The sequence below is a fragment of the Budorcas taxicolor genome, chromosome 17 (genome assembly GCF_023091745.1).
Source record: "Budorcas taxicolor isolate Tak-1 chromosome 17, Takin1.1, whole genome shotgun sequence".
Lineage (NCBI taxonomy): Eukaryota > Metazoa > Chordata > Mammalia > Artiodactyla > Bovidae > Budorcas > Budorcas taxicolor.
Window position 1 is genome coordinate 65,354,389 of NC_068926.1, and position 15,267 is coordinate 65,369,655.

Consider the following 15,267-nt stretch of genomic DNA (forward strand, 5'->3'; position numbering starts at 1 on the left):
GTTTTTTCCTTTGGTGTAAAGGTCCATTCTGCCTATATCCAAAGCTCGGGGAAAAAAAACAACAATGGTGTACACCCTTGGAACCAGCCAGCCCACTTGTAGGCAACATTTTCTTGGGAAAGTCATTGCATGTGAGTGTTCACTGCAGTGTTGGTTTTAACAGTCAGCGACTGGAAACAGCCTAGGGATACAATAGTAGGAGATGGTTTCGATATAATGATGAGATAGCCAGGTAATGGAATACTACAAGGCATGAAAAACTGCTGTAGAGGTTATGCAGCTATTTGATGTGAAAGATGTTTATGACGTAATTTTGGAATTAAATGAAACAAGGCAAGCTCCTAAACAAAGAGCACGGCCAGCCCTGATTCCATATTAGTTTTGAGAGTAAGTCCCCACTTTTATTGAAAATGGCCAGATTGATGGACATAAGATTGCTAAAAATGGCTGTTGGCTCTGGGTGGTAGGATTTAGGATTATTAAAAACATTTTGCTCATCCATATTTTTGAGTTTTTCTGTAATTGTCATGTAGAGAGCCTGAAAAGATTTAACGCAGGCATGGGTGTCTGCCAGAAGTGTGAGAGCTTTAGGTAGTTTAAAGAGAGGGATGCCATGTCCTTGGGGGAGTGCAGTCGGTCTCAGGGGACTGAGTTCTCCACAGTGTAGAGCAGCGGTCACAGACTCTTTCTGTAAAGGGCCAGAGAGTAAAGATTTAAGGCCTTGTGGGCCATATGGCCTCTGTGGCCACCACTCAGGGCTCTCCTAATACCTTGGAGGAAGCCATTGATTACATGTAAATGAGTGGATGTGTCTGTATTCTAATAAAACTTTATTTACAAGAACAAGCAGTGGGCCCGGATGTGGCCTGCAGACTGTAGTTTGTTTGCCCATCCTGGAATCCAGAGAAAAACAAACAAAGCAAAAAAAGCTGGTTGATTAATGGTTTGGGGTGAGTGCATAGCGAGTCCCAAAATAGCACAAATAGTAGGAAGGAACAGGCCAATGAAAGTTGAAAAGACGGAAGTTTACATAGAGGCATAAAGGTCACTTGTAACATTCTTTCTCCAAATCAGCAGTTGCACCTGGAGGAGGGGTGCTGGGGTGAAGCTGTTTAGATTATGCTCTGGAGTATATAAGACACCAATTAGCTCACGCCAAAGGCTCCAAAAAGTCTTGCTGGAAGGACATGGGTTTACACACATCAGCATTTCCTAAGTGCTTTCTATAAACCACAGGATCCTCTGTGTGGGTGTGAATGCGTGCCACCCACATCTGGTGGTCTGGGGCCAGTTAGGGGATAACCCCCTCAACCTGTTCCTGTGGATTCCAGTCTCAGATGCCCCAACTCTTAACTCATTACAACTTGAAGTTGACACAGAATTCAAGGCCTTACTGATGAAGGCAGTTCTTAACAAAAATCACACACATTCCAATAAGACACTTAGCTCTCTACTTCTGTCAATACGGAATGAGTTTTATTGAGTCCCCCAACAGTCCTTTATTCCACCAGTTCAAAAGGAATTGTGGGGGACCAGAGGCTGGAACAGGCAGTTCAGAATCCAGAGAGCTGGGCTCCACAGTGGGGGGTGGGGGTGGGGCTTGAGTGATGAACCATGGACAGAGAAAAGTTGCGTATTGCAGACCTGATAAGTCCTGGGGTGGAGCCAAATGAGAATCGTGGAATCTGGCGAGGACTTGTCCAAGCCTTCATTGCAAGTTGGTAAAGGAACTGAGGCCAAAACTAGGGTGAGAGACATGTTGGATGATTCCATTTCTTTGAAATATCCAGAAATGGCAACTCTGTGGAGACAGAGAACAGAGTAGTGCTTGCCAGAGAATGGGGGCGGCGGGGGTGGGGGGCGACGAGGAAAGGGGAGTGATGCTTAGCTTTTGGGTATGGGATTTCCTTCGGAGTGATGAAAGCCTTTTGGAATTAGATGGTGGCAGTGGTTGCACAATGCCATGAATTTACTAAATGTCACTGCTTGCACACTTTGAAATGATGAATTTTATGTTATTATGTGGTTTCTACCACGGTATTCTTTAAAAAGTAGGATGACAGAATAATTCACTGTCCCGACATGGGCATTTTTGAGAATGATAATAGCTGCCCTTATGGGTGTTAAGTGTCCTTTACATTGTAACATCATAAAAAGCACAGTGTTCTGGTTAAGCCCACGTGGACTTTGGAAGAAACCCTCCAGACAGGGAGCCTGGATCAGGGTAACTCCTACCTCCCACGGCAGATCCGTTTGGTACACCAGCTTCAGTTTCCTCACCAGTAACATGGGCTTCTGTTAGGGCCTTCTTTTTTTTTTTTTTTTTTGGCTGCTCTGCAGGCGGGATCCTAGTTCCATCCCAGCCAGGGATGGAACCTGCACCCCTTGCAGTGGAAGCGAAGTGCCTTAACTGCTGGACCACCAGGGAAGTCCCAGGACCTGCTTCTTTGTGTTGTTAAGGAGATGCATGAGGTCATCTTCCTAAAGCACTTAGCACAGTTCCTGGCACACAGTATGGTGCTTAATAAATAATATTTGTCTTTATCCTTGGCCTTTGAAAGCTCTGGAAGTGGGCAGGAAGGGAGCCTTGGTGCCTCTCCATCTTGAAGCGATGGGGAGAACACAGCTCTGATGGGGACTTCCGGTATTGAAGCCTAAAAAGAAATCTGCACAGACAACATGAATGGAAATAAGAAGGAATCTCAAAATGAAAGCCAATTTATAAATATAGCAATTCCTCTCCAGGTCCCTGACACATTTTTATTTTTCATCTGTCCCCTTCCTCTTCCAGACCTTGACTATTTGTTCAAACAATCTTTGCCATTGTCACAGCCTTGAATACAAAAAAAAAATACCCCATCCGAGGACTTCCTGGTGGTCCAGTGGCTAAGACTCTACATTCCCATTGCAGGGGGCCTGGATTCGATCCCTGGTCAGGGAACTAGATCCCACATGCTGCGGCTAAGAGTTCACATGCCGCAACCAAGACCTGGCGTGGCCAAAATAAATATTTTTAAAATGTTCCGTCTGTTACCTTCTCTTTAATGGCATTCTCATAAGCTCTCCCCACTTTCCTACGCAGACTCCACCACCCCACCCCTCCAACTCTCACTTTCAAGAGATGCAGAATAGCCCCTTACATGTGGCTGAGAGGCGTTCACCTTTTGGGGAGGATGTGGATTATTTCTGAGTTTTTTCCATGACTGCCATGGCAACCATCTTTTCTGATCACAAACTCAGGCCATGTAGCGTGACAGGATTTTTGTGCCACTTGTGGGCAGGCTGGAAACCGGTGATCTGGTCTACCCAGTGACTTCGTAACTCTTTGAGATTTCAAATGGCTTTGGAGTCCTGAGTGTTTTCAGATAAGGTCTAACACCCTAAATCTGGGATACGTTTTTATTGCATATTGCATCGGGATGGATAACACTGCTGAGGGCATCTTTGTGTATGTGACTTTGTCTCTCTTTAGATTCCTTCCGGAGAGTGCTTCTGCTATGGCTCAGTGGTAAAGGATCCGCCCATAATGCAGGAGCCACAGAAGATGCAGGTTCGATCTCTGGATTGGAAAGATCCCCTGGGGGAGGAAATGGCAAGTCACTCCAGTATTCTCGCCTGGTGGGCTACCGTTCACGGGGTCTCAGAGAGTTGGATATGACTGAGCGACTAGGCACAGCATGACAGTCCCTTGCACAGCACACGTTTTTAGACTCGGGACGACCAGGCTAAAAATAAATGAATGTTTTTGGGGTGAGGTATATGTGGGGAAAACACTTGATTCATAGTCAGAAGATTTCAGCCGTAACATTCCCCCTCACTAGCTTGAGATCTGACTCATTTTCTGCATCTGTAGAATGGTGGTAATCCAGGGGAGAAGGCAGAAGGTGCAGAGTCACTGAATCCTTGACTCTTGATGGGATCTCCAAAAATAATAGCGGGAAGCAAATATTGCCACACTGCTTCTGTCACTTAGATTGTCCCCAGGAGCAGGTGAGCACGTCAGCTTCCCACACCCACACCTGCCCTGGATACTATTATTTCCTTCTCTCAGGCATGCTCTCCCTGGAGGTATTTTTTGCACACTGACCTCATGTCTGGTATGGTGCCAGACTCTGGGGATACAGCTGTGAACTGGACTCAGTACCCTCCTGGTCAGGAGCTCCCAGTCTGGAGGCGGTTACCACATGCAGGATCAGCGCTGGGCTAGGGAGGAGCTAGGAGAGTTGGACAGCAGAGCAGGGAAGCGGTACCTGAACCCACCCTGGGACATCAGGGAAGGCTTCCTGGAGGAGGTGGCTGGTGCTGAGGTTAGCCGGGCAGGAAGTGGCAGTGTAGAAGCATGAAGGCAAGGAAAAGCATAGTGGGTCTCGTGACCCACCCAGGGTTCATGTGCTGAGGAATGTGAGTGAGTGTGAGGGACAGACAGACAAAGGAGGAGCTGTCCGTCATGAGACTGAAGCTGGAGAGAATCCAGACCCTGCCGTGGGCCCCAGGGGAGTTTGATTTTCCTTCAGAGGGCAGTGGGGAGACCAACCCAGGTGGGCTTTGAGCAGGGGAGTGGCATGATGACCCCTGTGTACTAGAGAATCCCTCTGGCTGCTGCCAGAGAACAGATTGGAGGAGGCGCCAGCAGAGAAAGTCACTTACCTGATTGTCTATGTGTCTTGCTTGTTTATGTCATTTATGGTCTCTCCCCACCTTCATCATTGTCAGCTCCATGGGGACAGGGCTTTCTATATGTTTGGTTCACTGCTGTATCCACAGAGCCTGACACATGGTGTGTGTGGGGGCTAAGTCACTTCAGCCACTTACAACTCTTTGTGACCCTATGGACTGTAAACTGCCAGGCTCTTCTGTCCATGGGATTCTCTAGCCAAGAATAATGGAGTGGGTTGCCATTTCCTTCTCCAGGGGATCTTTCCCAACCCAGGGATTAAACTCGTCTTTTGTGTCTCCTGCATTGGCAGGCGAGCTATTTATACCAGCTGAGTAGGTGCTCAGTAATTGTGTATTGGAATGAATGAACTAGGGCCACAGCCATGGGGAGGGAGAGGAGGGTATGCATGCACTCCATTGACATTAGATGTTGGTCCCTCTCCTGCTGGGGTCTGTGGGTGGACCGAGTACCTGCATTTATCATAGTCCTGCTCTCCTGGGGGCAACCCTTGCACGGGGTGCCACGCGGGATGGCTTTGCAGATTTGGGAGGCCGGGTCACATTCCGGAAGGTGCTGGGAGATGTCAGGACTGGCTCCCAGCCCTCAGCAGATGGTGGCATTCCCAGGAAAACGGCACCCAGAGCTGGCTGAGTGAATGACTGTGAGCTCTCGGATCAGATATAGGGGTGTAATTATGAAAGATCGACAACAGCTGTTAGAATGAATCAACGCCTCCGAATCTGAGAGCGAAGCTGCCACACAGTCGGGTTCTGAATGGAAGGGCTTCTCCTGCTCTGTCCCTTCGAGCTTCCGTCGGATCCCCCCGGGAGCCTGTGCGCTCCACGGCCGCGCCCCCGGCATCCGGTGCAGAGCCCGACTTCTAGAAGGAAGGTCAGAGGGTGGAGGGATGAATGCTCTTGCCGGGCACCTATCTCTTCAGCTGCTATTGATGTCAGTGACTCAGCTCCGAGGAACATGGTTTTTCCTGCGTAAAATTGCAGGAAATGGGAATCTCAGACCTTGCAGATCAATTCCGGGAGATCAAGCCTGTGGACTTGGCAGGTTTAGGGACAACAGAGGTGCACTGCTGCCGCCCACAAATCCAAGGTGTCCTGTTCCACCCTGGCCTCTTGACCTCCCGGAGCTGCCCATCTGTCCCTCTCTGAGCCGACCTCCCTGTTGATTTGTAGATAAAACCAGACATAGCTCATACCTGGTGTCCCTGCTTTCTCCAGGGAGCTCTTGTTTACCTGACTCTGGCTACCATGCTAATATATTTGAAAAAAGCGAGCCAGGCCACCCCAGGAAAAAAAAAAAAAAAAAAAACCAGCATCTGTCTTCTGTGTGAGTGGGCTTCTGAAATGTTTTGGAAGAGACTAACATCTCTTAAATTAAGCATAACATATGTGATGCATTTAAAGCAAGATTTTAAAGCGTGCATTTCAGTCGGTTTCCTTGTATTTTACAACAGGTTAAAGGAAAACCTGAGACTCATGGGTTTCTAGGTTTGGGAAAGACTTCAAAATATTATTTAGCCATCCACTACGGCGGTTTAAAAGCTCTTCCCGCCCCCCCCCCCCCCCCCCCACTGTGTTCACTGATTGATCGATTCACTCATTGATTCGTTCCCGCAACCATATTTATAGATCAGGCATCTGCCTGGCATTTTAAATGGAAGCTTGAGAGGGAGCCCAAGATAGAAAGGAAATTACGGATAACAGAGACACCCTTCTGGTTAAGAAGGAAGTGGACAAGAATCTTTTATCTTGTTTTCCCCTGTTTCCTCCCCTGTAGTCTGGCCCCTGAAATGGGTTCAGGGATCCCAAAGTTGCAGGCGACATTGGTGAGCCATGGACCCTGCTTCAGCAACGATGCTCTCGGTAGTCCTTCCCAGGAAAAGCCGTACGGAGTAGCATCCGTTCATTCCACCTTCGGGTAGATGAGTGCGTGTGGCAGTGTGGGGTTAGTGCCATCACAGCAGGTATCTGGCCCGTCCCCGGCAGTTGGACCTGTTGGTGGGGGCGGCGGGCTGGGCTGCCCAGCGGAGCTCTTCACAGCTCTTTGCTTCTGTCACTCAGTAGCACTTGACCCACGGCCCCACCAGAGTTTGCCAGAGGAACTTATGTCCTAGATTGCTTCATGTCATGAAACTCAGGACTCCTGCCCTTACTCAGAATCTTAGTAGTACCTGGGCAGTAGGGCCAGGAAGATAGCTCTTCATTTATTTATTCACTCAATAGTGATGCGTTCAGTGCTCTAATCTGCCAGGCCACTGTGCTAGCTGCTGGGGTGCTCTCTGGGGACCTCTGCTGATATGAAGCGAGGGATCCTGCACTACGAAATATAACTGTGTATTTATGAGTCCTGCCGTGTGTCTGTGGGCCTCTGGACATGTAAGAGTACTGTATTGGAGGCGGGCAGAGCTGTCTGAACTGTGACCTTAGGGCTGGGCCAGTTTCTGTGTGTAGCAACAGGAGCGTCTCAGAGAGCAGACGCAGCATGTGCAAAGGCCCCAAGGAGGCGTGTGAGGACCTCGAAGTGCTGCTGAGCAGAACAACAAGGGGCACTGGCTCCCGAGCTGGCCAGCTCCCGAGTGCTCGTGAGTTACCTCCTCTAGGCCAGGGGAGTCTCCTGGGACCAGCACTCCCGACTGTAGGCAGTTAATCTTCCTTTTTCTGTGCTCCCGTGACCTGCTTCATTTGCCTGCGTGCTCAGTCGCTCCGTGTCTCAGCCATATCTGACTCTTTGTGACCCCATGGGCCATAGCCCGCCAGGCTCCACTGTCCTTGGGATTCTCCAGGCAAGAATACTGGAGTGGGTTGCCATCTCCTCCTCCAGGGGATCTTCCCCATCCGGGGATCAATCCCATGTATCTTGCAGCTCCTGCATTGTCTGGTGAGCCTCTTGAGAAGCCCCCTTTACTTATTTTAATTTTTTGGTTTATTTATTTTTGGCCACACCTTGCAGCATGTGGGATCTTAGTTCCCTGTCCAGGGATCAAACCTGTGTTCCCTTCTTTAGGAGCGTAGGATCTTAACCACTGGATCACCAGGGAAGCACTCCCCCCATGTCCCTCTTTATAAGCCATGTTTATTGCCCAGCATAGTTGCTTGTGTGTGTGTGTTTCTCACATAAGACTCTTAATTCCCTGAACAAAGGAGATATTTCTTATTCATCCTTCTGCACACAGTAGGTGCTCAATAAAACACGTTTCAGAGGAACAGGGGCGGTTTTTATTGAGCGCCGACTGCGGACTCCGCACCCTTGATGCCCACGTGTATCCACAAGGCGACAATACTGAAAAGCTGACAGGAGCGTTGAGTTTTACAAGCTGGCAGAGATGCCAGCGGGATGCGATTGGAGCTCGAAAGCTTTCGCGCTGTCTGTGCCCATATTTTTGCCAGAACCCCAGAACTGAGCCTGTCGCCCTGTGTCTCCCCAGAACTGCCTGCAACTCAGCCTCCTGGGACCAGCCTACCCCTGTTGCCCCCCGCCCCCCCACCCCACCCCTTGCCGGCTGCTGCCAGGGGTGTGTGCAGACAACCTCGTTCATCCGCGATGAGACACGATACTGCTCGCTTTCTCCGGCAGTCACACGTCTGCAGCCAGGACCTTCCAGCTCGGGTAAGTGGGGCTCCTGTGGGTTCTGCCAGGGAATCTTCTCTCTGTCCCCTGAATATCCTGTTCTTGTCCCGTGTCTCACATCTGTGTCCCGGAGGTCACGGGAGCTGGCTCTAATGATGAGCAGTCCCGGTTTGGGGCAGGACTCTGCATGCCTGCGCACTGCGCCCCAGGTCACTGCCGACGGATTCCTCCCAAGTCTCTCTCGATTTTCTGGTTTTCTGTTTCCATCCCTCTCTTCTGCCTCTGACCCCGTCTAGACGGTGTTCTCTGCATTGGGAAGAAGGAATCAGTTTAGCACCATCGAGAGCGTGTAGGGAAAAGAAAAGATAAAAATCTGTCCGCCTTTCTTTCCTGCAGGCTGCTGTGTGAGTCAGAGCTGGGGGCAGCAGTGTGGGGCCCCCAGAAGGGAAGCGGGAGGCTTGCGTGGAACTAAAACACCTTCTACTTTTAGCCCATCTAGACGAGGGGGCGGGCTGGGGGCAGTTTTGTAGGGAAACAGCACTGGCATGAAGGTGGGGTTTTTAGGGTAGGGGACGCATCAAGAACAGCAAATCGTCTGGGATTTTTTACAACCAGAAAGGAATAGGACGTTACTGTTAAAAGGAGAGAGTTGAATGGATCCAGGACTTGAGATCCAGTTTCAGCGGTGTTGATGGTTGGCAAGTCAGACCACCTCTCTGGGCCCCATCCTTACAAAGGGAGATAAGGACAAGCCCTGCCTCTCAGGGTCGTTGGAGGATGGACGAGAGAGGTCTCCTGTCCTGAGAGAGCAGAGCTCATGCCTGGAGGAGCAAGGGGCTTGTGCCTGAGCCGTTGCAAAACAGGGGCCGATGATCACATGCCCGTCTCGTAGGGTTGTAGGGAGGAGGATGTGATTCGTGAGACAGAGGGAGCCCTTGGCTTCCCTGAGGCCTGACTTGTGGTAACTCTCATCTTTAGCTGATGATACTCTTCTTACTGAGACTCTGAAGGCAGTCACCTTAAAATAGGTGTTCAGCTGAAAAGAACCCAAAGGCAAAAATAATAATAATAATAATGATGACAGCAGGTGGAGTGGAAAATGAGGATGACTTTTTTCTTTTTTTTTTTTTAAGGCTGCTGGAAAGACTGGGAAGGGGGAGAGATAAGGGACGGTCTGGGGAGCTGGAGTTCTGAGGCTACTTGCCAACTCTGTGACCTTGGGAACATTGGCTTTGGGTGTCTGTGTGAGCTGGCGCTGGTCACCTGCCCTCTCTGTGCTTGGTCCTGAAGAGGGTGAGGATCAGCCTGACGTAGGCATGCTCTGAAATGGGAAAATACTGCGGAGGCAGGGACAGGAATCTCACAAGGGCTTAGCCTGGGAGCCTGCAGTGTGCGTCTGGAGTCAGACCCAGGTTCGAATCCCAACTTTGCCTCTTTTGTTCTCTGAGTGACTTCAGGTCAGTTACTCGGCCTCTCTCCGCTGGTTTCCATATCTGTACAGCCAAGAGCATCGTTTGTTACCCTGAAAGCTGGCCTTGAGATTAAGCAGGTTGGGAGAGTCCAAGTGAATGTTGGCACCGTTTGGGCACCCTTTGAGCTGGAACGAACTTCAGAGTTAGGACTTTTAGTCCGCTGCCCTTGCCCAGAGCTGAGAGGTGGAAGCCACTGGCCCAGGCTTGCCTGGTGGTCAGTGGAGAGCTCTAGTCCAGACCCGGGGCTCCGGTCTCTTTCTCCTCATCCATCTCCATCTCGCCCTCAAATCTCTCTGTTTCAACCCAGACACTGACTGAATCTTAAATTTACTTTATAAATTTTTTTTAGTGGTTGCCTCTCCATTTCTGACGCGCTTCTTCCCCATGGATCCACAACCGTAACCATGGCGACGCGGGTGGAGGTCGGCTCCATAAGTTCCCTGACGGGGGTGCCGGGCCTAGGCGAGCTCTCCAACGAGGAGGCCCTGACGCGGACCTACTTCCGCCAAGCTGGTGATGCCCCCGGGCCCCCCTCGGCCCTGCTCTTGGAAGGAAAAAGCCCCCTCAGGAGCCCGGTCCGCCTGCTTCCTCTGCCAAGACTCGCCCCCAAACCCTTCTCCAAGGAGAAGGCTGCAGCTGCGGACGTGACACCCTTGTGGCCCAGCCCGGCCAGGCCATCTCCCGCCGGGGGACCCTCCCAGGACGTGGCCTCAGGGCATCTGAACGAGAAGATGCCGGGCCTGGCAGGGCAGGAGGTGGGGAGCAGGGACCGCCCGAGAAGCGCGTCTCTGTACCCCAAGGCCGCCTTCCCTCGGCCCACGCCAAACCCCGTGATCTTCTTCGAAAGCACCAAAGCCAACCCTGCTTTGGGGAAGGGGGCTCTCGAGGCCAACGCAGGCGTGTCTCAGGGACCTGCTTCCGCCCCCCGGCCTGAGGTGGCCGCCAAGCCTGCCCCGCCAGCCCGAAAGCCCGTGGGGAGCCTCCCGCGGCCAGCCTCCCTGCCTCAGGACTCCAGGCCGGTGGCCACCCCAGAGGAGACCGGCCGGATGGAGCCTCTGTCAAAGGCCAGCAGCGTGGAGGGTGCAGGAGGCGCTGCCCCGGAGCCACCTAGGCCTCGCCCGAAGAGAAGGCCCGTGTCGGCCATCTTCACCGAGTCCATTCAGATTCCAAAGCCAGGCCCCGGCGGGGTGGCCGGAGCAGGGAAGCTGCCCCCAACCCCTCCCGAGAAGACGTGGGTGAGGAGGCCCAGGCCTCTGTCCGTGGACCTCACGGCCCGGTTCGAGAGCAGAGAGGCCTTGGCGAGGAAGGCGGCGGAGGAGGCCACGGCAGGGCCTGCCGCCCAGCAGCGGGGACCCGAGAGGCCAGACCCAGAACCCAGGGTGGACAGGGAGTGTCTGGTCAAAGCAGAAGCACCTCCACAAGACCCAGATTCCAATTTCCTGCAGGTGGCCCAGAAGATCCAGCAACGGAAGGAGAGGCTGCTGTGCCAGCAGGGGGGGATGGGCAGCCTCAGAACCGCGGGGGGCCCAGCCAGGGTCACCCTCATCGGTGCCCAGGGTCTCGGGGAGGAGAAAGCCACGCTGGATGGGGAGCCAGAGACAGCAGCCAAGGACCCCCAGTCCGCTCTGCCCAGGCCTGGAAAAGGCCAAGACATGGCTGAGGTCAGGAGCAGAGGGGCTGAGGGAGAGACACGGGTCTGGGGAGAGCAGGCCCCCAGGGGTGGTGTGAAGAATCGCGTTGGCCTGTTTGGGGAGGAGGGCGCCTCGGCCTTGGCAGCGGGGTCTGAGTCCCCACCAGCCACCCCCGAGTCCCCAGCCGTCCCGCTGGAGCCAGAGAAAGCGGGCGTGAGCGTCCAGGAGCGGATCAAAGGCTGGGCCACTGAGAGCTCAGAAGCAAAGCCGGAGCTCAGGAGGAGGGTGGTCCAGACACGGCCACTGTCAGCAGACTTGACCAAACTGTAAGTGGGAACACCCCACGGGTTTCCTCCAGGCTCCACGAGCCCCAGCCCCTCACCACAGACCACCCCCCATGAGGTGGAAGGAGACTGCAGGGCACCAGGCTCTGTTCTGGGCACTTTGGTACCCCAGCCCTGAGAGGAAGTGGCATTAGCCCCCATTTCTCAGATCAGGAGGCTGAGGTGTGGAGGAGAGCACTGCTTCACTGTGCATGCCAGCGGCAGGGCCAGTGACTTGAGCGGGTCGCTTTCCCCACCTTGAGCCGGTCGCTTTCCCCACCTTGAGCCTCGGTTTCTTCATCTCGTAAAGGGAAATGATGTTAAGGCCTGCATTAAAGGATTAAGGCCAAGACTCAGATACTACTGGAGATCACTCAGCCCAAGGGAGCCCTCGACACATTGTATTTATTAATAGTCTCAAATGATATGATGAATCCTGTTGGTTAATGATAATTTTCTAAGCAAGGCCTGGCCCCTGACATCTCTTCCTCCTTTGTTTTTCCGCAAGTGGCTTCTCAGCTAAGATAGGGAGATGCCACCGGGGTGTGTCGCCAGCTCATTAATGGCACGCACGCCACCGACACAGTTTGTCAGCAATTGAGCTTCCTGGGGGCGGGAGCTCTGGGCAGACTGCCCTCCTGGCCCTGGGAACCAGGGCGACCAGCTCGGCCAGAGCTGAGACCACTGGCTGTCAGCATTTAGAATGACCTGGGAAAAAAAATATCGATGCCTGACCCCCACCCCTGGAGACTCTGATTCAGCAGATCTGGGGAGGGCTTCTCATCTTGGTTTTTCAAAATCTCCAAAGTAATTTTCATGTGCAGCCAGGCTTGAGAACCCCTGAATTCAGGAAACAGAGAAAGAGGGGAGCTCCCTGGCCATTCAGTGGTTAGGACTCAGCGCTTTTGCCAGGTTCAGTCCCTAGTCAGGGAGCTAAAATCACGCAAGCTACATGGTGTGGCGAAATAATAAAACCAGAGAACAGAGGAAGGGGCACCCATGTCAGGACCTCATGTACCTCCCCTCCCTGAGTCCCCCGCCCCCCAGTCCCTCAGGTTATTCCCATCTGACAGGTAGGGAAACCGAGGCTCTGGGTTTAGAAACAACTGCACAGCCTCATGCGTCCCCAGAGCCAGCCCTTGGACTGCTGCCCGTGGGTCAAGTTCAAGATGTTTGCTTTGTCTCACCTCCCTCTTCTCTGCAGGCCCCCAACCCTGAACTAATCTTTTAGCCTCCGCTCCAGAGAACTTGGCAGAGATGGGGAAAAGTCTAGCTCCAACTCCCCTTTCTCTCATTTCCCCTTCACAGCTGGGAAATAGGCCCAGAGAGTGATCAAGACTGGGCCAAGGTCACCCAGAGAGGCAGAGGCGAGCCTGTTCCCCGACGCATTCCCTGACCGCCCCCTGCCCCCGAGTCCTGCGGTCGGTCTGCAGTGGGGCTGCTGGCTGTTGTGGGGTTGCAGCCATTAATTATCGCTCCTGGGGCATCTTCGCTTCTCTCTCTACACCCTCATGTAGCTATTAGGGCCTTGGGTAGCCTCTTATCTGACCTACAAAAGACGATAGGGAGGCATTAATTATCCCCGTTTCATAGATGAGGAGACAGAGGCTCAGGTGAGGTCACGAGCCTGAGCCAAGCTCCCTCAGTGGGGAGGCAGGAAGGAGAGCTAGCAGAACACCCAGGCCCCTTCCCCTGGGGCTGCCGCCGCCCCAGCGATGCTGTGCTTACGGTAGGCTCTCTCCCTCCCCGCCCGAGAGGTTTGGCAACTGGAAAGGACACGTCCCATCTTGGAGGAAATGGGGCAGGATTGCTCTGATGATCTCAGTGCTCGTTCACCCCTGGGTTCCTGAACTACTTACGGGGTGTGGGCTGGAGGGAGTCCCAGCTTCTGGCCGCACACAAGTAACTTGGGTCTCTTGTGCCAGGTTTTCTAGTGCAGCTTCAAGCAACGACGTCAGATATGAAAAGTGTTTGGAGCTGAGCGGTGAGCTCCCCAGAGAACCAAGAGAAAAGGTAAGAAGCCGCTTGGCACGTCCTTTTTTTCCCCCAGTGGGTAGTGATACTTACTGGAAAAAGGGCTTTTACAATCTTGAAGATCCAGGGAAGACTCAGAAACCTCTCATGGACTATAAGACATTTTTTTTTTCCTTTCACATTGGGACTTTTAAAGTCCCTTCTGGTATGATAGACTGTGATACTCTGCTCCGTGTGTGTGTGTGTGTGTGTGTGTGTGTGTGTGTGTTAGTCACTCAGTCGTGTCCAACTCTTCGTGACCCTATGGACTGCAGCCTCACCAGGCTTCTCTGCCCATGGGATTCTCCAGGCAAGAATACTGGAGTGGGTTGCCATTTCCTTCTCCAGGGGATCTTCTTAACCCAGGGATCGAACTTGAGTCTGCTGCATTGAAGGCAGGTTCTTTACCATCTGAGCCATGAGGAATGCCCCATGATTCGCTGTTCCTTGCTGTTGAATACTGTTGGCAAATATAATTGTCAGGCATTAATTTTTGTCTGTGCAGACAGGAGGAGGATATGGCTTTTCCTGTGTAAGAAAGTCTGCTTTTTTGAGAAATTAATGAACATTTTGAAATGTTGGGACTTCCCTGGTGGTCCACTGGCTAAGACTCCCAGCTTCCAATGCAGAGGGCCCAAGTTTGATCCCTGGTCAGGGAACTAGATCCCACATGCTGCAACTAAGACCTGGTGCAGCCAAATGAAATTTTTTAAAATGCTAATAGAGGGTTTCACTGGTGGCTCAATGGTAAAGAATCCGCCTGCCAATGCAGGAGACACAGATTCGATCCGTGATCCGGGGAAATCCGACCTGCCTTGGATCAACTAAGACCATGCACGGCGAGTATTGAGTCTGTGCTCTAAAGCTCATCCTCCGAGACAAGAGAAGCCACCCCCGTGAGAAGCCCGTGCACCACAGAGAGCAGCCCCTGTTCGCCAAAACTAGAGAAAAGCCTGCATAGCAATGAAGACCCAGCACAGCCAAAAATAAATAAATAAAAATCAAAAACGTCAATAGAAACCCCCTCAACTCCCCCCCATTATGCCCCCAGCTCCTTTCCTCACCCCCTCATTTGTCAGCTAGGAGGAGAAAAAAATCACCAGCAATTGCTTAGAAAGTATTTTCGGTTAGTCTGTTTAATTTTTTTAAAAAAAAGCTCATAAAATAACTGCTGGGTATCATGGATGTGTGATTGATGCTTTCTGAAATTTCGAGTTTTTCTTTTATTTATTTACTTATTTTAATTGGAGGATAATTGCTTTACAAGATTGTGTTGGTTTCTGCCATCCATCAGTATGAATCAGCCTTAAGTATATCCACATGTCCCCTCCCTCTTGACCCTCCCTCCCGCCCCGTCCTGCCCCTCTAGGTTGTCACAGAGCCCTGTTTTTTTTTTCTTTCAGAGCCCTGTTTTGAGCTCAGTTTTTTCTTGAACAGCTTTATTGAGGTATAACAGACATAGAGTGAACTGGACGTATTTAAAGCGTAAGAGCAGGTGAACTCTGACTTCTGTGTACATCTGTCGAACCATAAAGACAGAGGACATTTCCAGCGCCTGCAAGTTTCTTCTTTGTAATTCCCCCCAC

The 15,267-nt window shown here is 52.0% G+C and overlaps 1 protein-coding gene across 2 annotated transcripts in view; it reads left to right on the forward strand.

The window, feature by feature from the left end:
• The first annotated feature begins 8,153 nt into the window (after window positions 1-8,153).
• The window catches only part of KIAA1671 (KIAA1671 ortholog), a 132,692-nt gene continuing 125,578 nt past the window's right edge, over window positions 8,154-15,267 (forward strand). For both annotated transcript variants that reach the window (XM_052655154.1, XM_052655155.1), the window contains exons 1-3: window positions 8,154-8,281; window positions 10,064-11,671; window positions 13,594-13,681. In XM_052655154.1, coding sequence (XP_052511114.1) covers window positions 10,119-11,671; window positions 13,594-13,681 — 1,641 coding nt within the window. In that variant the 5' untranslated portion in view covers window positions 8,154-8,281; window positions 10,064-10,118. The remainder of the gene's footprint in view (window positions 8,282-10,063; window positions 11,672-13,593; window positions 13,682-15,267) is intronic.